Raw genomic sequence first — 23,775 nt, 5'->3', positions numbered from 1 at the left:
ATATTCCCACCGGAGCTAGGGTATGGGTGGGCCTGGAGCCTGTGTGTGTTTCAGCAGAGGAAGGCGTTCACAGGGGGTATGTTTTCCAGCAGGGAGCAGGCTCACAGGCATACACTTGGATTATCATGTCCTTTAGAGAGGCAACTAGGCCCAGGGGGAGGGCAGCCCCTCTTTGACTCCCGTGGCAGGAGAGATCTCCCCTCCAGGTGTGGAGCGGCCCAGGGGGGAACTTAGAGCTCTATAGCATAGAGCCATGGTTCTCCTGCTGTCTGCTCTAAGGTGCAGGGCATTCCTGGTGTTCGCTGGCATGTGACTGAGTGTGACTGCTGCTAGGGTGTCCCTTGGTTGTGCTCTGCCAGGGAGCGGAGCCTGTGGAAAAGGCATTTGTGTCTGTGTGACCGGGCAGTTCAGCTCACCCCCCCCATTCCGCTCGGCCACACCGCTCTGCTCCCTGCATATGGAATGGATCACAAGTCCCGGTGGCATTTTGGGAGGATTTTTAAGTGTGGAGGTTGTGGCTTGGGTGTCCAGCATCCTGGGGGTACAGCGCTGGGTAGGTGCAGCTCCACACAGATGGTGCAGGTTGAGTGAAATGATGTGTTTGTAGAGAAGTGGGAGCCCTGCCCCGCCCCCTGGGACAATCCATGTCGCTCTGCTTGTCTGTGCGTGTCAGGGAGAGGCTGTCCAGTCCCTCCCAGTTTCAAAGCTGCCATGTGTGGGCCTCGCCGTGCCCCCAGGCTAGCCTGGGCCGGTGGAACCCTAACAGGGAGCTCTTTGAGCCTGGCTGTGTGAGGCACCTCTGGCTCTCCATTCATTGTGTGGGTGCGTTGAGTGCCTAACTCAGGCTGTGAGCAACTCTGTGATTTTTTTTTTTTTTTTTTTAGCCTCCAAACTCCTTGTGAGTATCCAGCCCTTTCATAGAATCATAGAAGATTAGAGTTGGAAGAGACCTCAGGAGGTCATCTAGTCCAACCCCCTGCTCAAAGCTGGACCAACACCTAGTAAATCATCCCAGCCAGGGTTTTGTCAAGTCAGGCCTTAAAAACCTCTACAGATGGAGATTCCACTATCTCCCTAGGTAACCCATTCCAGTGCTTCAGTACCCTCCTAGTGAAATAGTTTTTTCCGAATATCCAACCTAGACCTCCCCCACTGCAACTTGAGACCATTGCTCCTTTTTCTGTCATCTGCCACCACTGAGAACAGCCGAGCTCCATCCTCTTTGGAACCCCCCTTCAGGAAGTTGAAGGCTGCTATCAAATCCTGACCCCCCACTCTTCTCTTCTGCAGACTAAATAAGCCCAGTTTTCTCAGACTCTCCTTGTAAGTGATGTCTCCCAGCCCCCTAATAATTTTCATTGCCCTCCACTGGACTCTCTCCAATTTCTTCACATAGTTTCTGTAGTGGGGGGCCCAAAACTGGATGCAGTACTCCAGCTGTGGCCTCACCAGTACCAAATAGAGGGGAATACTCACTTCCCTTGATCTGCTGGCAATGGTCCTACTAATGCAGCCCAATATGCTGTTAGCCTTCCTGGTGACAAGGGTACACTGTTGACTCATATCTAGCTTCTCATCCACTATAATCCCCAGGTCCTTTTCTACAGAATTGCCGTTTAGCCAGTCCGTCCCCAGCCTGTAGCGATGCATGGGATTCTTCCTTCCTAAGTGCAGGACTCTGCACTTGTCCTTGTTGAACCTCATCAGATTTTTTGGCCCAATCCTCCAATTTGTCTAGGTCACTCTGGACCCTATCCCTACCCTCCAGCGTATCTACTTCTCCCCACAGTTTAGTGTCATCCACAAACTTGCTGAGTGTCCAATCCATCCCATCATCCAGATCATTAATAAAGATGTTGAACAAAACTGGCCCCAGGACTGACCCCGGGACACTCCACTAGATCCAGACTGCCAACTAGACATTGATCATTACCTGTTGAGCCCTTTGCTTGAAACCATTTTGTCTTTATCCCTTGTACTTCAACTCATTTAAAACCTTTTAATTCAATTAACTCGTTTTGCTTTTAATCTAAACCAGCCCAGAGCTGAGTTTGAAGTGAAGTGACTGTTCCTCCAGTGAAAGTCAGAAGCTGTGCTTTTGTCTCTCTAAAGGTTCAGTCAGCTGTGGTATTTCTCTGAACTGGCCAGGTGAGGGCTGGCCGCTGTGGGGCAGATGGTTGGGGGAAATTCAGGACTAGGAGAATGCTGGGGCCCCCCTGCACATAGTAACCAAGCTGGCAGAGAGCAGGGTGGGGCTGCTGTGCTGTAGGCAGGCTGTGGGGGCCCAAGTGCTGCCCCAGGGCTGAACAGCACATAGACACTCAGGGCCCTGCATGCTTATCTGCTGGCTATGGGTGTCTAGACTGTGAGCCTCAGCAGCAGAGCATTTAAGGCACCCAGAGTTACAGGGCAGGAGGTGATATAACCCCTCACCCCCAGAACGTGACCAAGCATGAGGGCCTCAGTCTATGTAGCGGTTGCTGAGAAAGTTCAGGGGGATGTCACAGGGCCGAGGGATCTTTAATCCAGAAGACACTGACAGAGCACACTGCAGTGGGTGGAGGCTGCAGCTGGACACAGTCACAGGGGCAATTGGAGATGCAGTGGGCCCCAGGAGGCTGGGGCCAGGCTGACTGGCCAGGTGGGATGAAGGGGCGTTGGAGGCAGTGCTGGCAGAGGACAGCTGAGCCGGGCAATGCTCCTGGCACTGGTCCATCCTGCTAGGCTGGAGCCATGCCCTCCCATGGCCTGTGTGAACCATGGCAGACAGCTGTCCTCAGTAACTCAGCCCGACTCCCTGCAGTTCCATGCTTTGCTTTATTCCCGCTGTTCATTCCTAATGTGCACCCCATGGGAATGCCTCCATCAGGCCCCCCATCTGGTCCTGGTATATCGTGTCGAAGGCCTCGCTCTGCGCCACCGTGAAATGGTTCTTCCAGTCCCCACAGATGCCTGTGAAATCAGGAGAGGCGTCAACTCAGGATTTGCACCGTGGCCATCGAGGGGGTTGGGTCAGAGCGTCTCTCCCCGCACCCTGCACATCAAGGGGAGCTTGCTCCCAGAAGGAGGGGTTGAGCCCACCCAGCTCCCAGCAAGGACTCCTGGCTCTGCTCCCTGGCTTATCCCCCTGGAGGGCTGCAGTGGAGTTGCCAGAGCCTGACTCCCCAGAGATGGGGTCAACCCCATCGGGCTGGCTCACAGCAGCTCCCCTCACTGTCACTATGGGGGGGCCCAGACTCAACACCCCAGCAGCTTGGGGGGAGTGCCCCAGGGCAGCCATCTCCTCACCCTTCCTCAGGAACGTGCCCTTCTCCTGATCCATGATGTCCTTGGGGAGCAGCATCGAGTTGCACATCTTGTTTTCCTGCATGGCCCTGAAGGAGGCGTTCTCCACCACCGAGGTGATAGCTCCCTCATCCAGCTCCTGCTCCAGGAACTGGCAGAGTCGCCGCACGCTGCCCCTCAGGTCCTGGGGGAAAACAACAGCCTCAGTAACCATGGCACAGGTTGGTGGAGCCCCCCACGCTGCTCCCAGTGACAGTAATTGCGGCGTGGCGTGGCAGAGCCCCGCTCCCCCAACCTCTGGCAGACAGGGTCGGTGACATTACCTGGGGCCTGGCCTGGCAGAGCCCCCCCATGCTGCCCTGGGCAGGCGGTGACAGTAACCATGGCACAGCCAGGCAGAGCCCCCCATGCTGCCCTGGGCAGGCAGTGACAGTAACCATGGCACAGCCTGGCAGAGCCCCCCATGCTGCCCTGGGCAGGCGGTGACAGTAACCATGGCACAGCCAGGCAGAGCCCCCCATGCTGCCCTGGGCAGGCGGTGACAGTAACCATGGCACAGCCAGGCAGAGCCCCCCATGCTGCCCTGGGCAGGCGGTGACAGTAACCATGGCACAGCCAGGCAGAGCCCCCTATGTTGCCCTGGGCAGGTGGTGACTAGGGTTTGCCAGGAGTCTCCCAGAATCAGACTATCTCCTGGAGGCTACGAGATTTTAGGGTGCTAAAATCCAGTGGTGCAGCGGGATAAGGCAGGCTCCCTGCCTGCCCTCGCCCTGCACTGCTGCCAGAATTGGCAACATGTCCCCGCACCCCGTGGGAAAGGGGCGGGGGAGAAGGACCGGGGGTCTCTGCATGCTCCCTGCACCCCATGTGCCAACTCCCATAGCTCCCATTGGCCGGGAATTGCACCAATGGGAGCTCCGGGGATGGTGCCTGCCTGCAGGGAGTAGCATGCGGAGCCCCCTGCCTGCCCCCCCCAAGGGGCCACAGGGATGTTCTGGCTGCTTCTGGGAGCAGCACAGGGGCAGGGAGCCTGCCTCACCCTGCTGCCCCCCAACTGGGAGCCACCCAAGGTATGTGCCACCTGGCCGGAGCACGCACCTCTTCCTGCACCCAAACCCTCTGTAGCCCCCTCCTGAACCCAACTCCCTCCCAGAGCCCACACACCCCTCATCCCTTCAAACACCCTAATCCCTTGACCCAGTCCAGAGCCCCCTCCCAGAGCCTGCACCCCAACCACCTCACTCAGCCCTGAGCCCCCTCCAGTGCCCAAATTCCCTCCCAGAGCTTGCACCCTGCATCCCCTCCTGCACCGCAATGCTCTCCCCCAGGCACAGCCTGGAGCCCCCTCTCACACTCTGAACCTCTCCCTCACCCCCTCCCGCACCCCAACCCCCTGCCCCAACCTGGTGAAAGTGAGCGAGGGTGGGGGCAGACAGGGACGGTTACAGTAACCGGGGCCTGGCCCAACAGAGCCCCCCCGCCACTCCCTGGCAGACAGGGACAGTTACAGTCATGAGGGCTTGGCCCAGCAGAGCCCCCCTGACTGAAGCTATTCTGGGAGATTTCCCCCCACCCCAGTGTTACGTAATATCATTTTCATTTTCTCAAAATATCCTATTAAAGTCTCCCGGATTGCTTTCAGTAGTCACTGGGAGACCAATGCTGAATCTGGGAGTCTCCCAGCCAATGCTGGAGGATTGACAACCCTAGGGCATAGTGACAGTAACCAGGGCAGGGCCTGGCGGGCAGGGCCTGGCAGACAGGGCCGGGGGATGAGGACAATTTCCAAACCCTGGATTGTGTCTGCACTGGAATGCTGTGAAACATGGATGTCAATGGAGCAGCTGGACAGGCATGGAGCTGATTCACCCCCCCACTCCCACTAGTTTACATGGCGCAGCCAACTGGACCTTAATGGGGTGACTCCTGATTAACATCATGATGAATTAGGGGAATCAGCCCCATTGACTCCAGTTCAGTTACTCCTGATTTACCCCAGCCGGGGAGCTGGCCGATTGACTCCAGTGGAGCTATGGCCAGTCTACAACAGCGGAGGATGTGGCCGGGTCACTTTACCTGCTGCAGCTCTTCGTAAGTGATGAAGAAGAAATTCTTTTTGCCCTTCATTTCCATCCAGCCTCTGACATGATCAAACCAGGACCCGTGGGGCACTGCAGGGGCAGAGAGCAGAGCGGGGTGGGGCTGTGAGTGTCAGCCAGAGAGTCAGCACAGCGGGGACTCTCACGTGGGCAGGGAATGCTCCTGCCAGGCTGCGAGGAGACACTCCGATGGAGACTCCTAGAAACGTCGGGCTGGAAGGGCCCTCAAGAGGTCAGCATGTCCATCCCCCTGCACCAAGGCAGGGACGAGTCACCCTAGATCAGCCCTGGGAGGGGTTTGTTCAGCCTGTTCTTGGAAACCTCCAGTGACAGGATCCCACAGGGTCACCTGTTCCAGAGCTGAGGTATCCATGGAAAGTTTGTCCTACTATCTAACCTACATCTCCCTTGCTGCACACTGAGCAGATTCCTTCTTGTCCTCCCCTGGGTGAACACAGAGAACAGAGGATCCCCATCCTCTTTACAGCAACCTTTCCCAGCTTCCTCCTCTCTGGACTGAACACGCCCTATTCTTCCAACCTTTCCTCATAGGCCGAGGTTGCCAAACCTCTTAGAACCTTTGTTGCTCTTCTCTGGACTCGCCTCAGTTTCTTCCCGTCTTTCCTAAAGACACAGTCCCCCAGCTGACGCCTCACCAGTGCCTAGTGTGGGGCAATGTCCTGGCAGACGAACACTCCTGTTAACATCCCCCAGAACGATAGCAGCCTTTTGTGCGGCTGTCCCATTGCTGACTCACGCTGAATTCGTAAGCCACTCTAACCCTCAGATTAGACCCTCCACCCCCTAGCCAGTTATTCCCCACTGTGTAGCTGGGCAGTTAGTTTGACATGTGATGGACTCGCTGCTCACGTCACCCTAATGAGATGAGACTAAAGAGCCCCAATACCATTAGGCCCGTGCCCTGGGACACATGGGGAACCCCCTTTCCCCCCAGGGAATGGCTAGGGACAGGAGCTGGGACCGGAGAGCCCTGGTGAATACCCCCCCAACACACACACACACCACTGCTCAAGGCTGCAGAATGATGGGATTGTGGAGTCATTGGGATCCGCTCTCTGCCCTGGCAGCAATGTGGGGCAGACTGCATCTGGGGCTGGCCAGGCTTGAATCTGGTATGGCACCTCCCATGTCCCAAGACGTCCCAGGCCCTGAAGCCACACTCACCATCCCCGCTCAGAAAGTCCCGCAGGAACTGCTCAAAGGATTCGGGGTCCTTGTACGAGCTGCACATCTTGGAGAAATAGAAATAGGAGACCAGGACGTCCTTGGGATTGCGGAGTGTGTAGACCACCTGGAGGGGAGCGCAGGCAGGGTCGGACCAGCAGCATATTAACGCCTAGGCCGACAAGGCCTAGGCCTAGGGCAGCAAATTTGCAGGGGTAGCAAATTTATAATAGCAGCCAGAGGCTGCTTCCCCGGCACCTGTTCACGCCCTCCGCCCCCAGCCCCGCCCCAACTCCACCCCTTCCCCGCCCCTGCCCTACCCCTATTGGTCCGCTTCCCCAAATCCCCACCCCAGCCCCGCCTCCTCTCCCAAGTGCGCCCCATTCCCCCCTCTTCCCCCCTCCTTCGCGAACCTGTTTCGTGCACAAGCACTGGCAGGGATGGGGGAGAAGCAGGACCCGGTGGCGCGCTCAGGGAGGAGACGGAGTCGGAGCGGAGGTGAGCTGGGGCGGGGGGAGCTGCTGGGGGGGACAATTATTTCAGGGCCTGGGGTGGCAAAATCATTAATCCGCCACTGGGTCAGACCAAGACATAGGCTGGGGGGAAAGGGCAGGGACTGGCACAGGAAATGGGCTATTAACTCTCCTATGGGTCAGGGAGCCCCTGAAGCACTCTGCAGAGCAGAGCTGCCAGCATCACCCTCCCGGCTTGACTGTCCCCGGGCATCCAGCCGTTGGCCCCAGAGCCAGGTAAACACCCGTTGCTCCACAGGGGCAGGGTTAAAGCACTTGGAATTCAGGCACAAGCTTAAGGCACATGCCCCACACCCTACTCCCTATGTGTGACACTCTGTGCCCCAAAGAGACACTCTGCACCCATATTCACCATGGTGATATGATTCGGATAGGTTTTGTACAAAGCATGCCTTGTGAGGTGTCATTCTAAAAGTCTTAATCTGTTGAACATTAATATCCTGTTAAATTCTATGTGCTATGATTGTATGTGAAGTTATGAAGTTTGGCGATGTGTGTGCCACTGAAACCTGTTGTAAGGTTGGGGACACCCACAAGCAGCCTTTGAGATACAACGATAAATAGGCCAAACAGTGTTGATGACCTACTGAGGAAATACAGCCGCTCACAAGGATTACCCCAGGAACTGTGTAGAATAGAAACCTCTCAGAGATAGCACCGGACAATGGGAACTGTTTGACTCTGCAAAAGAGCTTTCCAGCAAGTTGGAAGAAGATATAAAAGGGGGAAGTGACATCATGCTTGGACCTCACTCTCCCTACAACAGAATACCCAAGAATACCAGAGGAAAAGACAGAATTGGGGGGCAAGAGCTGGTGCCAGGCAGGAGAGAAGAAAGCCCTGCCTTTGTATGAAACATTAGCAAATTGCTCGTACTATGTATGTAACAGGGTGATACACTGCTTGATTCAGATCCTATTTAGTATATTAGGCTTAGATTGCATTTTTGTTTTATTTCTTATGGTAACTATCTTTGATCTGTTTGCTATCATTTATAATCACCTAAAATCTACATTTCTGTGGTTAATAAATCGATTTTATATTTTTTATATAAAACAGTGTGGTTTAAGTGAAAGGTTGGGGTGGGGAAAGTTCTGCTCAGTTATTAAAGGCTTTGTGCATATTCCTCTCCACATCGAGGGAGGGGGAAGACGGGGTAATAACTAATATACCGTTCATGTTTTTGACCAGGGCAAGACAGTACAGCTCTGGGGTCCTAGTCTGGGGAGTATTTTGGCCGAAGCCTCTCTATTGTTGGCTGGTAGAGCATTCATGAACACAGCCGGGTGTGGCCACTGCCTGTGGATGTTGCTGTGAGTGCAAGCTTGGAGGGCTTTGCAGCTTGCCACAACATCACAGTGTGAGAGGGAACCCACACTGGTAAAACAGAAGGCTTGGCTGTACTCCAGTTCCAGGTGGCACCATCACACTATGGATCTGCACCTTAGCCCCTGCCACCCCGGCTCTGTACTGTAACCCCCATGCGCAGCCTGCCTGGTCCACCTTGGCCCTGGAGCCAAAGAAGGATGTGGGGAAGAGTTGGACGGGGAGGTGGCAGGTCAACAGACGGGGTCGGGGATAGCTCAGTGCAGACTCCAGCCCCAGGCGGGTAGTGAACCAGGGCACACGGGTGGAGTTGAGGACGGCTCGGTTCCAGGCTGGGTCCCCGCCGCTGCGGATCAGACTCAAGATCTCGATCATCCACACTGTGCCTGGGGGACAGGGGGCTTCTGTCACAGGTGCCTTGTGGGGTCTGGAGCTGTCTCTGAGCACTGCATGCCTCCCTGGGCCAGTGGAGCCAACAGGGCTGAGCCCCACCACTGCCCCATAGCCCTCCCAGCCTTCTCCTATAGCCCTCCCCACCATCCTCCCCATAGACATCCAAGCCTCCTCACCCCATCCCCTATAGCCATCTCAATGCCCCCGAGCCATCCCCAACCCCCAATAGACACCCCAGACACACTCAGCCCTTCCCATCCCCTCCCTGATTGCTGCTCTGGCCACACCCAGCCCTCCCCATGCCCCACATAACTGGATTCCAGGATAACAGGTTGCCCCTCCCCTCCTTCCCAGGGCCCTCTCCCACCACCCTGACTCAGGATGATCCCCCTTCCATGCCTGCAGCACCCTACCTGATTTGGGGTAGGTGACATTGAAGACATCATCATCCTGCACCTGGAACTCCTTGTGGGCGAAGCGCAGGCTCTGCTCAGAGTTATAGGCAGGGGGGAACTTGATGCCCTGGTATGTGACGTACTCTACTGCCATTGCCCGGCCTCGCAATGCCTGAGATGACCAGCCCCGCAGGGAGACACAGGAGCCTGTCACCACGCACAAGGGCCTGTGTCTACCTGATTGCAGACCCATCTCCCGCCCTCCTCCCCCCTCCAGCACTGTGCACCCTGCCACAGGGCATCGGGCCTTGCATCAACCCTCCTGCAGACCCATCTCCCCTCCTGCGCAGCACTGTGCACCCTGCCGAGGGGGCATCGGGCCTGTGTCTACCTGACTGCAGATCCATCACTCCCCTCCATTGTTCACTGCCTGGGCAGCGCTGATATGCAGCCCCCGTAGGCAAGGGTTAAAAGCAGCCCTGGAGAGGGCTGCAATTGGGAAAAGAAGTGAAAGTAGCTGAGGGAGTAGCTGACCACAGGTGTGGCCAGCCCAATCAGGCCACACCTGGCCCTATAAAGAGGCTGTGAGCCAGCTGCTAGAGGAGTTTGACTCTAGGCCGGGATTGAGAAGGACCTGGTTGCAAGGTGCCTGAAGCAGAGCAGAGCAGAGCAGAGCAGAGCAGGGAAAGGGCCAAGGGAGCTGGGCAGCTCCAGCCTAATAAAACCCCAGGCTGCAGGTTTTGCTGAAGGCCTATGCAGGTACTGGGGCTGAGAGGGGCACTCTGGGGATAGACAGAGGCAGCAGATCCAGCCTCCTTGCCAACGATGAGTGGCCGTTACAGACTGCAGTCTGCCCCACTGAGGTGGGCTTAGAGTATTGGGGGTTCCCCTGGGAGGGGAGACCCAGAGTGTGGGGGTACTCCTGGGGCACCCTGAGGTAAAGGGCACTGGAGTCTGTGAGGGACATGGGGCCTAAGGCAGGCGAGACACTGGCCAGCAGGAGGTGCTCCAGAGCTGGGAAAGAGCTAATTCCCAGACACCAGCAGGAGGTGCTGCACCAGTAAGTCGGTGCTTTGCTACAAGTCCCCATGGGCATCTCCTACCCAACCCTGAGCATGCCTCACCACTGCAATGGGTGCCCCATGCACGTCTCCCTGCTGGGCACCCCTCCCCCTGGTTACCCTCTACCCAGCCCCCTCCCTGCTGGGCACCCCTCCCCCAGGCATCCCCTGCCCAACCCCTCCCCAGAAAAGAGCTTTTCCCCCTTGCCAGGATTAATGACTCACTGCACTGGGGAGAGCTTGCTCCAGCCCTGCCAGGCCCCTGGTTATAGTCTCCCTCCCCCGCAAGCCACGTACCCACCTGCCCAGATGGCTCTGCCTGGGGGTGTGGGAGGCAGCAGTCAGGGTGTGAGGTCCCTGGGAGCTCAGGGGATTGACCCCTGCCAGGGAAGAGAGGCCAGAACAGAAGGTCTCTCTGCAGCACCCCAAACCCTGGCCTGGCACAGCTCTTGGAGATGCGGGGACAAAGGTCTGCCACGGGGAGGGATCAGGGAGCCAGGCCCTGCCCAGCCCCTGAGGCCAATGATTTCCAGGAGAGACAAAGTCCAGGTGGTCAGCCCCTTCCCGAGAACAGAGGTGGAGACACATGTAGGGACAGAGTTCTCTGCCTGTGCACCACAGCCTGCCCACAGAAACCAGCTGAGGGGGTGGGTGTGCGGGCAGGGGGCGAGAATGGGAGAAGGTGGATGGGGGTGGGGGGGAGGGAGAAGATGGAGGGTATGGACGCAGTCAGAGAGAGAGGGCAAGAGACAGACTAACCTAGACAGGAGGGGCTGTGGCTGTTGCGGCTGCCGTTCCCCTTTGGAGCCAGCAGGAAGGGCCGGGAGAAGATGGGCACAGAGCGTTGTCTGTGTGCGCCATAAAAGGTTGAAAGGGGTTTCAATGGTGATTCTTCTAAGGGGACTGGGCAGGACATCCCAGACCACACTGAATGGGGGGTTGTTGTAAGAGTGAGCGACCAAGGATTAGTTACCACGGTATCATTGGCCCTGGGGACACCCCTGTATCGCCACAGCTGGCCCCATTCCGGGGGCTGACTCCCCCTCTCTCAGGCCCCTTTATGCTGCCAGAGGCACTGAGTGTCACCAAGAAGCCGCTCTGGGTGTCGGGCGCTAAATTAGGAAGCGGTCACTTGCTCCCCGGCTGGGGTGGCTCTGGGAGAAGCAGGGGAGGCTGCAGAGGCAGGGACAAACCGGCTATGGCACAGGCAGGTGGCAATGCCAAGCCGGAGAGCAGTGAGGCCAGGCTGGGCCCAGACACCTCTGCCCCACTCTCGTCTACACCATGCCTCCACCTCAGCTTCCCTCGTGGGGGTTCGCTGCCGGTGTCGGGACAGCTGTCTGCAGCCATAGGGCAGGGTGAGCGGGGCTAAGGGCTGGATTTTCAAGGGTATTTTGATGGCCAGAGATGCAGATAGGTGCCTTGTGATATTTTCAAAAGCACCTTGGTACAACCGGGCACTGCTCTGTGTCTTCAGGCGCCTAAAAATCAGGCCCAAGGTGCTTTGCTTTGTTTGTGTAGGGCCTGGGCCACGTGTCGGGGTGTGTGTACATGTCCAGCACCTGGCACCATGGGCACACAGCTGCTAGGGCTACTGGCAGATAAGTATTAAACAATACATGAGCCTTGCTCAAAGGGTGGGTTCAGGATCTCCGGCCTGTGCCTGAGCATGAAGGATCCTCCAAGCCTGGAGGAGGCAGAGAAAAAGGGGAGCCCTGGCTGTGAGCAGTGATGGATTAGCCAATGGACTGCTGGGGCCCGGGCCTGGCCCTAGGGGCCCTGGCCAACTGGGGGACTCCCTGGAAAAAATGATTTGCAGTAGCAGACCAGGGTGGGGGAAGCCCCCAGCGGCCCCCATCCCCAGCAGAAGCCATGGGATAGAGGAAGCCCCCCCTGTTTTGTCCCCTCACCCATCCCCAGCAGAAGCCGGAGGGTGGCAGGGCAAGCCCCCTGCCCAACACGCTCTCCGGCAAAAACGCCAAGCAGGCGAAGTGGGAGAAGTTCCAGTCCCCGACCCTGGTCCCCTGCGGAAAGCGCAGGGGGCAGCGGCGGAAGCCCCAGCACCCGGACCCCCACTGCGGCCCTGGGACTGGAGGAGCTCTCACTCCCTGCTGCGGCCCTGGGCCGTGTTGCAGGGTCAGAGCTTCTCTGGTCTTGGGGCCACAGTGGAGGGCGTGGGGCAGAAAGGAGCAAAACGGGTTTGCAAGGCTGCAGTTGGGGGTGGGGCGGAACGGGGACCAGTGTGTCCCTCTGCTTTTTCCCACACGTGCGGAATGAATATTGTTATGTGCACACCACCTCCATATCGGTGCACATAACAAAATTCATGTGGCAGGGCTGGGGCAGAGGGGTCCGGTGTGTGGGAGGGGGCTCAGGGCTGGGGCAAAGGGTTGGGGTGTGTGTGTGTGTATGGGGGGTGAGGGCTCCAGCTGGGAGGTGTGGTCTCTAGAGTGGGGCCAAGGATGAGGGGTTTAGGGCCATAGGATTCCCCAGGGCTGCAGTGGGGAGACAGGATTCCCCTCAGCTCTCTCTTGCCTCAGCAGCACCTGGGCTGGGGTGGGAGAGGCACCTCTCCCTGCCACGGCAGGTCTGGGTTGGGGCCGGGTGAAGGGCAGATCTTCCCGCCGTGGCAGGTCTGGGGGTGGGGGGGAAGGCATCTCTCCCCATCACAGCCCTGAGCGCCTGTGCGGCGTTGGGGAGGACCCAGGGTGGAACAGGGGCGGGCCTGAGGAAGGGGCAGAAAAGGGTGGGGCATGGGTAGGACCGCAGGCGGAAGGGGCTGAACTTGGGCTGGGCTGCAGGCAGAAGGGGTCGGGAGGGGCCCCCACTTGCTCTGGCCTAGGGCCCCAGGGGAACATCATCCACCTCTGGCTGCGAGGGCCAGGATCTCCAGAAGGGCTCAGCACGGAAGGAGCCCTGTGTTTAAAGCCATACCTGTGGGTGCTGAGCCGTTCTGGAGATCCGGGTCTCTCGCCAGTTCTGCTCCCTCCCCCCAGCAAACTTGGCTGGCCGTGCCCAGGGACCTGTCCGGGAGCCCCAGGGACAAGCTAGCGGCTGTGGCTGGAGGATGGCCATTCCCCAGGTTCCATCCCATCCCACCGCCCGGCTCCTTGGGAGAACCGGCCCCTGGAGACACTTAGTGAAAGGCTGGTGACGCCGCAGCTCTGATGGGCAGCCTCTGCTCTCCCTGCAGCCGGAGTCTGACCATCGTCAGAAGCCACTGCCAAAAGTCACGCTTCTTACAGTGAGGAAACGAGCACCAGCGCCATGGCTCGGCCCCCAGCGCGGCCAGGGACGAACTTGGCAAGGGAGAGGGGCTGAAAAGTTGTTTCACCAGGCACCTAAAGGTGCAGTGTCCAGCCCGGATCGTCCCAGTGTTGTGCAGAGGAAGCAAGTTTCTGTGTGAAACCCTCCAGGAAGTGCAGCGGGTGGGGTCTTGAAACAGCCTTGTTGTTGTTTAATTCTGCTGTTGGCAGCTGTGCGGGAAGCCAGGGGAGGTGCCCGAAAAGCAAGGACTTCACCGAGAGTCTGTTCAGCCCGGAGCAGCAAACCACAGAGCATGCAATAGAGCAGCATTGCTCAGGCCTGCTCTGCGCTGCACTCCCCGCCCTAGACTCAGCTCTGCAAAACTCTGCAGCGTCGCTAATGCTGGAAGGGGCGGGGGTGTAGCTGTGTCGGCAGAGGAATGCCCTCTGTCAGCTCACGCTGCAGCTCCGCTGGCGTGAGTTGCCGGCATAGCTACACCATCCAAGGCTCTGTAGTGTAGGCAAGCCCTCAGGTTGTAAGCAGGGAGGAATACACTCCTCCAGCCTACAGAGCCCCTGCTGCTGGGGATAGTGAGTCACGTATGCTAGGATCTACGGAGGGACTTAGGCACTGTGACGGTGAGGGTTGCAATGCCTGCCTTTTAGGCGCCTAGAAAATCACAAGCACACACTGCAATTCCCAAAGGCTAGCTTGGCACTTGTGCTCCCTGTGTGATGTGTGGGGAGAGATGGCAGCTGGGAATGGGATCCCCAAAGCCAGCACCTGGAGCGGCTCCCTGCCTACACCAGCTACAGGGAGATGCTGATGGGAGGGGTGTGAGCTAAGCCCTGACCATTTCACTGCATTCAATGCCTGTGTCCAGGCTGCAGGGAGGGGCCTAGTGCAGTGCCCCTTGGCTAAGCTATGCTCTGCCCTCCCTCCCTCCGAGTCCGGTCAGGTCCCCTTTCAGGATCTCAAAGGCCCAACAGCGTCATGAGGGATCCCACAAGACAGTGGGGGCAGCAGCCATGATGGTGAAGCTTGCTCCTTCCAGTCTGTTGCCCCGTCCCTGCACTCCAGTGTGACGCGTACCCTCCTCTCCCACCTCCCCAAAGGTACACACCGGCTGGCTGTGGGCGGCTGCCCCATCCTGTTGGCACAAACTGATCAGGCACATTTTGGTGACTTTTGAATCCCTTTTCCAGAATCTCTGGGCACGTTGCCATGCCAGCCAGGACACTGATCTCAGCTCTTCTCAGGGACACAAACCAGACCGTCTGCCACCCTCCACCTGGCTGCCTTTCGTAAACAGGGGCTGAGCTGGCCTTTCACACCTCAGACAGCTCAGTGCAGGAGCCTTGGTGAAGCCAGCCTGGCATGAGGAGTGTGCCCAGCCCCTGGCTGTGGGGCAGCACAGGGGTATAGCCAGAATACATTGCGTAGTGGCTGTTCTCTGCTCCCCAGCAGCCACAGGGGGAGCAGAGTGTGAGTTAGAGCCACCCAGTCAGGGTTCCTTCCCCACTCTGAACTCTAGGGTACAGGTGGGGGGACCTGCATGAAAAGACCCCCTAAGCTTATTTCTACCACCTGAAGTTAAAACTTCCCCAAGGCACAAAGTCGTTGACCTTGGATTAAATGCTGCCACCACCACCAAGTGATTTAACAAACAATCAGGAAAAGGACCACTTGGAATTCCTATTTCCCTAAAATATCCCCCCAAGCCCTTACACCCCCTTTCCTGGTGAGGCTTGAGAATAAACAAGATGAGCACAAACCAGCCTTGGATTTTTAAGACCCAAAAAACCCAATCAGATTCTAAAAAACAGGACTTTATTAGAAGAACAAAAAAGGATAAGAGAACAACTCTGTAAGATCAGAATGGAAGATAATCTTACAGGCAGTCAGATTCAAAACATAGAGAATCCCTCTAGGCAAAACCTTAAGTTACAAAAAGACACAGAAACAGGAATACACATTTCCTCCAGCACAGCAAATTTCACAAGCCAAAACAAAGGAAACCTAATGCATTTTCTAGCTAGATTACTTACTAACTTTACACGAGTTGGAGGGCTTGCATCCTTGATCTGTTCCCGGCAAAGGTATCACACAGACAGACAAAAGCCTTTTTCCCCCCCCTCCAGATTTGAAAGTATCTTGTCCCCTCATTAGTCGTTTTGGGTCAGGTGCCAGCCAGGTTACCTGAGCTTCTTAACCCTTTATAGGTGAAAGGACTTTGCCTCTGGCCAGGAGGGATTTTATAGCACTGTATACAGAAAGGTGGTTACCCTTCCCTTGATATTTGACACACCCAAGGTTGCTCTCCAGGGACCAGGCAAGGGAGCACAAAGGTGGCTTAGAGCAATGGTTCTCAACCAGGGATACGTGTACCCCTGGGGGTACTCGGTCTTCCAGGGAATATATCAACTTATCTAGACGTTTGCCTAGTTTTACAACAGGCTACAGAAAAAGCACTAGCAAAGTCAGTGCAAATTAAAATTTCATACAGACAATGACTGCTTTATACTGCTCTGTAGACTATACACTGAAATGTAAGTACAATATTTATATTCCACTAGATTGATTTTATAATTATATGGTAAAAATGAGAAAGGGAGCCATTTTTCAGTAATTGTGTGCTGGGACATTTTTGTATTTCTGTGTCTCATTTTGTAAGCAAGTAGTTTTTCAGTGAGATGAAACTTGGAGGTACACAAGACAAATGTGACTCCTGAAAGGGGTACAGTAGTCTGGAAAGACTGAGACACTGGCTTAGAGCCCCCATCCCTTTGTGCCTTTCCCAAGTGCAGAGTCACTGAGGGTCAAGGCATGGAGCCAGGCTGCCCTTCACTCAAGAGACCTGCCTCCACCGGACCCCATAAGTGCGTGTCTGCCAGCAAAGCTGCACTGCATTCTGTCGCTGACGGATCAGGCCCTTCCCCCTTTGTGACAGCCCGGTTGCTGAGGTGCAGGGCATTCCCAACCACTTTCCCCAGTGCTCAGCCATCTTGCCGTGCCCTTGGGTGGGCAGATGCCTTGTCAGAGCCGCTCCTCTCAGCAGGCCACTGATAGCTCCTGCCACAAATAACCCAGCCAGGCAGAGAAGCAGCTACAGCCATTAAAGGAGCCCCACAGAGAGAGATACAGTGCGGTTGTGCCCCCTTTGGGGTGCTGGGCACAGAGGCCTGGCAGTTTTGTTGATGTTTAAAGGAGTCTCTTTCCTTCAGCTAGTTTTTCACACGAGGGCAGGACTTTTCTACCTGTCTACATGCCTGACAAGCTGCAGGGCTGGCAGGGTCCCCCCACCACAGCCAGCTTGGAAGTGCCACCAGGCCAGGGAGAGGGGCATAGGTGTTACTGGATTCTTTAGAACTTGTTGGTCTTACTGGTGCCTATTTGACTCTGCCACCCTGCAAACAGCTGGGAGACACGATCTCTTCGTTAAAGACTCAGCGCCCTGCCTCACAAGTATGGGCCGAGTCAGCTCACGGTCCCCTCCTCGGACTCTCCCAGCCCACTCTCCAGCAACAGCAGGACAGACAAGTCTTGAGACCCCTGTTATTCCTAAGGTTAAAAAATAAGGAAGGAATCCCCCCACCCCTTTATAACCATAGCAACAAAACCTTGATAGGCTCCTGGAGGAATGACCCTTGCAGAAGGAAGTGAAAATATTCCCTTTATTTTTAACCCAACTTTAAATAGGCAGCAGATATTTCTCTTTGGGTCTTCTGGAAGCCTTGTTTTGCCCCAAGGGCTCACGGCAAAGGAGCATTCTGGGCCACAACCAAAAGAAGGGTGACCGGCTCTACACAGAGATGGGCTGCCTCTCATCTTCAGTCCCCAGCTGTTGGGCTCGGGGCAGGGAGCGCCCGGTGCTGGTCCCAGGTCGGACCGGATGGTCACAATAGGCCTTTGGGCCTCACAATTTAGTGATCTGGCTGGGCGAAGGCAGCCAGAACGGGTGACTAGGGATCTCTGTTTGGGGCCGCCTCACCCTACAGACAGGGCCAGGGCCACGGCCACAAAGCCACGCTCACCTGAGCTATCCTGCGGGTACGTCCCCAGGCAGGGGAAGGATGCCTCCCAGCCCGGGTAGACAGACACGCGCTAGCATGTGAAACGCAGCAGTGCAGCCCCTGAGTCCGGGGCAGCGGCTCAGGCCACACACCCGGGGTGGCTGGCTCCTCCTGCAGCACAGGCCTCTGTGGCCACACTGGGGCGAGCGCCAGCAGAGCGAGCCCGTGTCTGCGCACGTGGGCTGGGAAAGAAAGTCACTGTTTCCTGGCGTTCCCAGCCACGCCCCCCTCGTCTGTCACACTAGGTCAATTCCGTGTGCTCTCCAGGCCGGCTGAGTGGGCAGCATCGGATGGGCAGCGGTCTCCCTGCTCGATCTGCACTTTAATGATGGACTTCTTCTTGTTGGACATGGTGGCCTTCACCTGGATCTCCTCATTGGTCACCTCCAGCTGGCCGTCCTGGTCATCGGTGAGCCTCGTTTTCTGGAAGGACTCGCACTTATAAGGAGGGTTGTGGCTGTACATATAGTGGTAGAGGCGCTCCATGCTGTGGAAGTGTTTCCTGCCAGCGAAGAGCTCAATGGCAAACTCAATGCTGTAGAGGAAGCGGTCGAAGGGGTTGGAGAACATGATGGCCAGGGTGAAGGCAGCGGACTCGTAGCTCAGCACCCCGACGCTCCCGCGGGCCGTGTAGCTTGTTTTCACAAACAGGAAGCTCTCCGAGGAGCTGGGGGGGATCTGGGGCACAGGGTCTATCATGGCACTGCCGCTGAAACTGTAAGTCCTGGAGGAAAACACCACGGGGTTCCTTCATTACACAACATCCCTAACAATAATTAATAACTGCATCCCCCAGCAGGGGAATTCTGACCTAGGGCCTGGGGTGGGTCACAGCCTGCCCGCTCTTCTGCAGAGGGGACATGCAAGTCACCGGACAAGGGAGTGCAACCCCACCTGGGCCAGCCCCCAGGGCAGATGGGTCTTTCTGCATGACCAATGCACAAGGTGGTACTGGTTCCTAGCTGATAAAATGTTACGTGGTCATGCACATTGTTCTTAACTACAGAGTAGAGGCCACACACAATCAGACGGACATCTCATACAGCTGCATATGAGTGTGTAAGTACACATGTACCTGTGTAGGTAAGCATGTGGGTAATGTACATGTGTGTATGTGGAGGTGGTGAACTAAATACACTGAACACCTTTACAATTAATCACAGGCCTATTGCCATGTCATCTGCCCCCAGTCCATCTCCCTGGGACTTACTCTCCAAACTCCCAGGTGGCTTCCAACAGCCGTTTCCTCTCAAATCAACTGCCCAGGGAAATGTTTCTCCCCACCCTGAAAAAATGTGTTTTCCCCCCTAAAATACCCTCAGTCCTGGACACACAAAATATCCTGGCTCGAAGGTCGAATACAATCTTGTGCCCCTGCAGGGATAGAAACTTTAAATATAACCCAGAGGGCAGGGGGATTTGTGGTGATCCAATGGGACATACAGCACTGACGTAATATACAGGAATGGATGGATAGATAGATGGGGTGTATGGGGATGGATAGACAGACAGACAGATATTCAGTAGCAGACACATACCCCGCACCGTGGCACATCTGTCTAGACACCAACCACAGGCTGACTTGGGAAGCCGCGTGGACGGGGCTATGGGAACCTGCTTACCTGGGGTTCTCGAGGGTCATGTCTCTGGTGTTGTTGATTATCTGGATGCCCACACACCGGCCTGCAGCCGTCTCCTGTACCAGCTTTTCAACATAAGCCATCTCGCAGCAATGAGGGATTGTTCAGCAATAGCTCCCGCGGAGCACCACCAGCCCCTCCCTGGGCAGAACCGACTCCCTGCCCTCCCAGCCCCTGGCCTAGCACCAGGTCCAGCGCTGGCTGCGTGTGCTTCCTGCTAGCTGAGGTGGAGCCCAGGCTTTGCCTGTGGGGCAGGGCTGTGGACAGGCAGGATGTGACGGGGCAGGAAGTGTGGGCAGGGGCTAATCTGCAAAAGGAAATCCTGGCTAATCAATATTGGGGAGAGCCAACACAATGGTTGGGGAGGCTCACTGCTACCAGTGTGGATTACTTGACAGTTCTCGACAATCAGTTTGTCCTGCTCCTTACAGGGATTGACATGACCTGTACCAGTGCAGGACGGGGGCCCAGGGCACATCTGCTGGTAGCTCAATGGGCAGTCGTGGGCACACAAAGAAAACCGGTGCTGGAGGCGCATAGGGAACGGGATGGCTGCACCAGCATACTGTGTGCAGAAAAGGACAAGAATGATCCAGGAGCTGGAAGAGCTCTCGTACAGAGACAGCTTGGAAAGCCGGGTTTGTTACCTTAGATGGGATGGAGGGGAGAGGACAGGAAAAGAAGATCCATAAATAATGAAGGGTCAGCAGAGAGATGATTGGGAGCTTCTGGTCTCCCTGTCTCATCACAGAGGAAGGGGACTCTCAATGCCTCTAAAAGATGGGAAATTCAAAACCGAGAAAAGGAAATTTTTTATCACATGACATGCAATTTGCCAGTGGAACTCACTGCCACAGGAAGTCATTGAGGCCAAGAATTTAGCAAAATTCAAAATGAGATTAGAGGAAGTGTCACTCAATGGCTAGCACATTGGATGGGAACTCAGGAGTCCTAGGCTGTGCTCCTGGCTCTGCCACTGGTCTGCTGGGTGACCTTGGGAGAGTCACTTTGCTGCTATGTTCCTCAGTTTCCCCAACTGTGCAATGGTGAAACTATCCCTTTGTCCATCCCTGTATACACCTCTCTACCCATCTGCCCACCCTTCTCCATATTGATCCATCTAGAGTCCATCACTCTAACATGGCACAGTAGCTCAGCTCTCCATGTGGGCGGTGGGGAGGGTAAATTGGCCCCTCTCTCACCGGGTGCTGTGAGTCTGTAACTCACTGTGGGACCCTGAGGTGGAGCAGGCCATGGCCCTGTGAAGCAGCAGCAGCTGTACGGATCCAGGTGGGGTGAGGGCATCATCACGTGGCTATAGAACGTAGACAGGTCCCAGGGCTGCAATAGGAGCTGCCTGCAAAGCAGCCGGGGCTCACTCCTTTCCCCCCTGAGGCCAGATTTAGGGGCAGATGACCCAGGCAGATGACCCTGGGGTGCTGGGCTTGAGGGGCACTGGGCTCGGGGTGCTGTTTGTGCCAAAAGGGAAAATAGAATGTTTGAATGTGACAAATGTAACAATACACCCCATATTCTTTATAGAAATATGGTTATGATATGAATATGATATAACTAAGATATACTTTATGTAAGATGGGTCTTGTAAGGTATCATTGGAAAGGCTATGATTTACTGAATGTGTTTATCCAGTTTGTATGCATGTATCATTTTTGTATCTGAAGCTGGGAATATTGACCATGTTTCTGTATTTCAAATGTGCTGCGTTGGATAAGGCCAAACAATGTTAGTGGTTTATTGAAGAAATGCACACAAGCATAAGGATTACCCCAGGAACTGTGTGCAATAGAAACCTCTCAGAGATAGCTTGACACAATGGGAACTGTTTGACCCTTGGGAAACCCAAGGCAACTTGTGCCTTAAGAATCTGCCAGCCTGTTTATCACTCAGGATGAGAATTTGCTAATTTGTATCCTACCTAGCTAGTGTGTTAAACTCAGTTTGCGGCTTTTGTTTATTTACTAAGGTAATCTGTTTTGTTCTGTTTGCTATCCCTTTAACCACTTAAAATATATCTGTAGTAGGAAGAGGACCTGAAACATAAGCCCATGTATCAGAGGCCTGGTGTGAGCCAGAGAAGTGCCCCAAATAATCCCTAGAGCAGACCTCCTAGATGTGACCCTTCTTCCAGTCTGAGTCAGAAACAGCAAGGGCCAGATTCAATATCTAGGGGTTCCTTTTCAACAATGCAACACAAAACCAGCTCGAGCCCCCACCCAGTAACCTGGGACAATTACATAACACCCCCTGGGTGTCTCTAAGAGGCAAAACTTCCCCTCTTGCAAGCACAGAGTGCAGAAAATAATCTTTTAATAAAAGGAGGGAAGCCACCCGGCATTAACTTGGGAAAACACCACAAGCAGGATTCATAAACAGGAAACCATGAGGAAAAGACTCACCCCAGCATTTGTTGGGCAGTGCCCTTTTGCCTCAGGCTCTTAACTCCAGCAACCGAAAGTTCCTTTAACGCAGTGGTCCCCAACCTTTCTTGTGGGAATAGCAATATGAAGAAGACTGTGGCGGGCGCCAGACACCCCACCACCGAAATGCTGCTTCTCGGTGGCATTTCGGCGGTGGGGTGTCCTGCGGGCGGACAAAAATGCCCTGGCGGGCACCATGGCACCCACAGGCACCAGGTTGGAGACCCCTGCTTTAACGCGTCCCTCCCTTCTCCGCACCCCACTCACAGTTGTTGTCCTTGGTCAGCGCAGACCCAGAGTTCAGAAGTGCACCTGCAGACTTCACCTCACACCGTGGCTGGGGTGCACAGCAAGAAGGTACCTTGCTCATTCCCCATCCAGGTGCTTACTCACTGATCCACCAGCCACCCTCCCCTTCATTGGGATGTCTTCAGGTCCCGCCAATTAACACAGCTCTCAGGGATTTCAGCTGTTTGTGGGGCAACCTCACCGCTAATGCAGACTGGGCAGCCACTTACACCAGAGACACTACCCCAAAGCAGGTCTAATGCCTAGATTTGGCTATCAGCAATTTGGGCTCTGCAGTGCATAACAAGACTTTCCACTGGGTCTAAATTAGCTCTGTTATTACACACTGGAAAGAGAAAGGGCCAGATGATGCCTAGGACCCTTAAACAAGGCCTACACCACCAGGTATGGGAGTCCTGTGACTGTCCCAGTCACCCCCACTCTCAACTCACTGGGCTTTGGCACCCATGGGCCCCGCCTAGCAAATGAAGTTTAGTTGAGGGTGAGTCCCTCAATCAGGGTATGCCAAGCACAGTTCCACTGCCCTGGATTCACACAACAAGGATAACCACGCTTTAGTACCCCTGGACCCAATAACAAGGAGAGTGGTGATCCAACACCAGCCAAAAGTGATCATTTGGGCACAGCAGTCCCCTCATGCCGAGCACCTAGGCAGGGTGGGTGTGCCCATGCAAACAAGATCAGCTTCTGAAGTCCTCTTTCCCAGCTCTTCACTAGCTCATTCAGACCCTGATTACATAGAAAAACATCCATTCTTGATTTAAAAATCGTCAGAGAATGGAGAATCCACCATGGCCCTTGGTAAATTATTCTAGTGGTTAAATACCCTCACAGTTAAAAATGTACACCTTATTTCTAGGGCTGTCAAGTGATTAAAAAAATGAATCACGATTAATCACGATGTTAAACAATAAGAGAATACAATTTATTTAAATTTTTTGGATGTTTTTCTACATTTTCAAATATATTGATTTCAATTACAAAGTGTACAGCACTCACTTTATATTTATTTTTATTACAAATATTTGCACTGTAAAAACTAAAAGAAATAGTATTTTTCAATTCACAAGTACTGTAGTATAATCTCTTAATCATGAAAGCTGAACTTACAAATGTTCTGAAAGCATGCTCCACACCTCATCCCTCTCAGATTTTGGAAGGCACTTCAGATTTTTAAACCTAGGGTCAAGTGCTGTCATTATCTTTAGAAATCTCACATTGATACTTTCTTTGTGTTTTGTCAAATCTGCAGTGAAAGTGTTCTTAAAACAAATTGTGCTGGGTCATCATCTGAGACTGCTATAACATGAAATATAGGGCAGAATGTCAGTAAAACAGAGCAGGAGTCATGAATTCCCCCCCGAGGAGTTCAGTCACAAATTTAATTAATGCATTATTTTTTTAACAAGCATCATCAGCATAGAAGCATGTCCTCGGGAATGGTGGCCAAAGCCTGAAGGGGCATATGAATGTTTAGCATATCTGACATGTAAATACCTTGCAATGCCAGCTACAGAAGTGCCATGTGAATGGCTGTTCTCACTTTCAGGTTACACTGAAAACAAGAAGCAAGCAGCATTATCTCCCATACATGTAAACAAACTTGTTTGTCTTAGCAAGAAGTAGGACTGAGTGGACGTGTAGTCTCTAAAGTTTTACACTGTTTTGTTTTTGAGTGCAGTTATGTACCCAAAAAAATCTACATTTGTAAATTGCATTTTCATGGTAAAAAGATTGCACTACAGTACTTGTATGAGGTGAACTGAAAACTATTTCTTTTGTTCATCATTTT

The 23,775-nt window shown here is 54.7% G+C and overlaps 1 protein-coding gene across 5 annotated transcripts; it reads right to left on the bottom strand.

Moving 5' to 3' along the window:
• Window positions 1-2,803: 2,803 nt before the first annotated feature.
• Window positions 2,804-10,834, bottom strand: SULT2A1 (sulfotransferase family 2A member 1). Of its 5 annotated transcripts, none has more exons than XM_073321797.1 (7): window positions 10,579-10,834; window positions 9,235-9,423; window positions 8,597-8,814; window positions 6,570-6,696; window positions 5,362-5,456; window positions 3,289-3,469; window positions 2,804-2,952 (listed from the first exon to the last, which is right to left on the bottom strand). In XM_073321797.1, exons 2-7 carry the CDS (start codon window positions 9,368-9,370, stop codon window positions 2,837-2,839), a joined length of 873 nt encoding a protein of 290 aa, XP_073177898.1. In that variant the 5' UTR covers window positions 9,371-9,423; window positions 10,579-10,834; the 3' UTR covers window positions 2,804-2,836. The 5 variants fall into 5 exon arrangements, with proteins under 5 accessions (XP_073177898.1, XP_073177899.1, XP_073177900.1 ...); XM_073321798.1 differs by having other exon boundaries at window positions 9,235-9,388; XM_073321799.1 differs by having other exon boundaries at window positions 8,606-8,814; window positions 10,579-10,832.
• Window positions 10,835-23,775: the final 12,941 nt, after the last annotated feature.

The sequence above is a fragment of the Lepidochelys kempii genome, chromosome 23 (assembly GCF_965140265.1).
Source record: "Lepidochelys kempii isolate rLepKem1 chromosome 23, rLepKem1.hap2, whole genome shotgun sequence".
Lineage (NCBI taxonomy): Eukaryota > Metazoa > Chordata > Testudines > Cheloniidae > Lepidochelys > Lepidochelys kempii.
Note: the sequence above shows the minus strand (reverse complement) of the source record. Positions and strands in the feature narration are given on the sequence as shown.

Excerpts from the sequence above, each read along its gene's own strand:
- SULT2A1 (XM_073321797.1), bottom strand. The coding sequence starts at position 9,370 with ATGGCAGTAGAGTACGTCACATACCAGGGCATCAAGTTCCCCCCTGCC. Across the intron at positions 5,457-6,569 it reads GGACTTTCTGAGCGGGGATG|TGCCCCACGGGTCCTGGTTT; the intron begins GTGAGTGTGGCT and ends CTGCCCCTGCAG. Across the intron at positions 3,470-5,361 it reads CTTACGAAGAGCTGCAGCAG|GACCTGAGGGGCAGCGTGCG; the intron begins GTAAAGTGACCC and ends GTTTTCCCCCAG.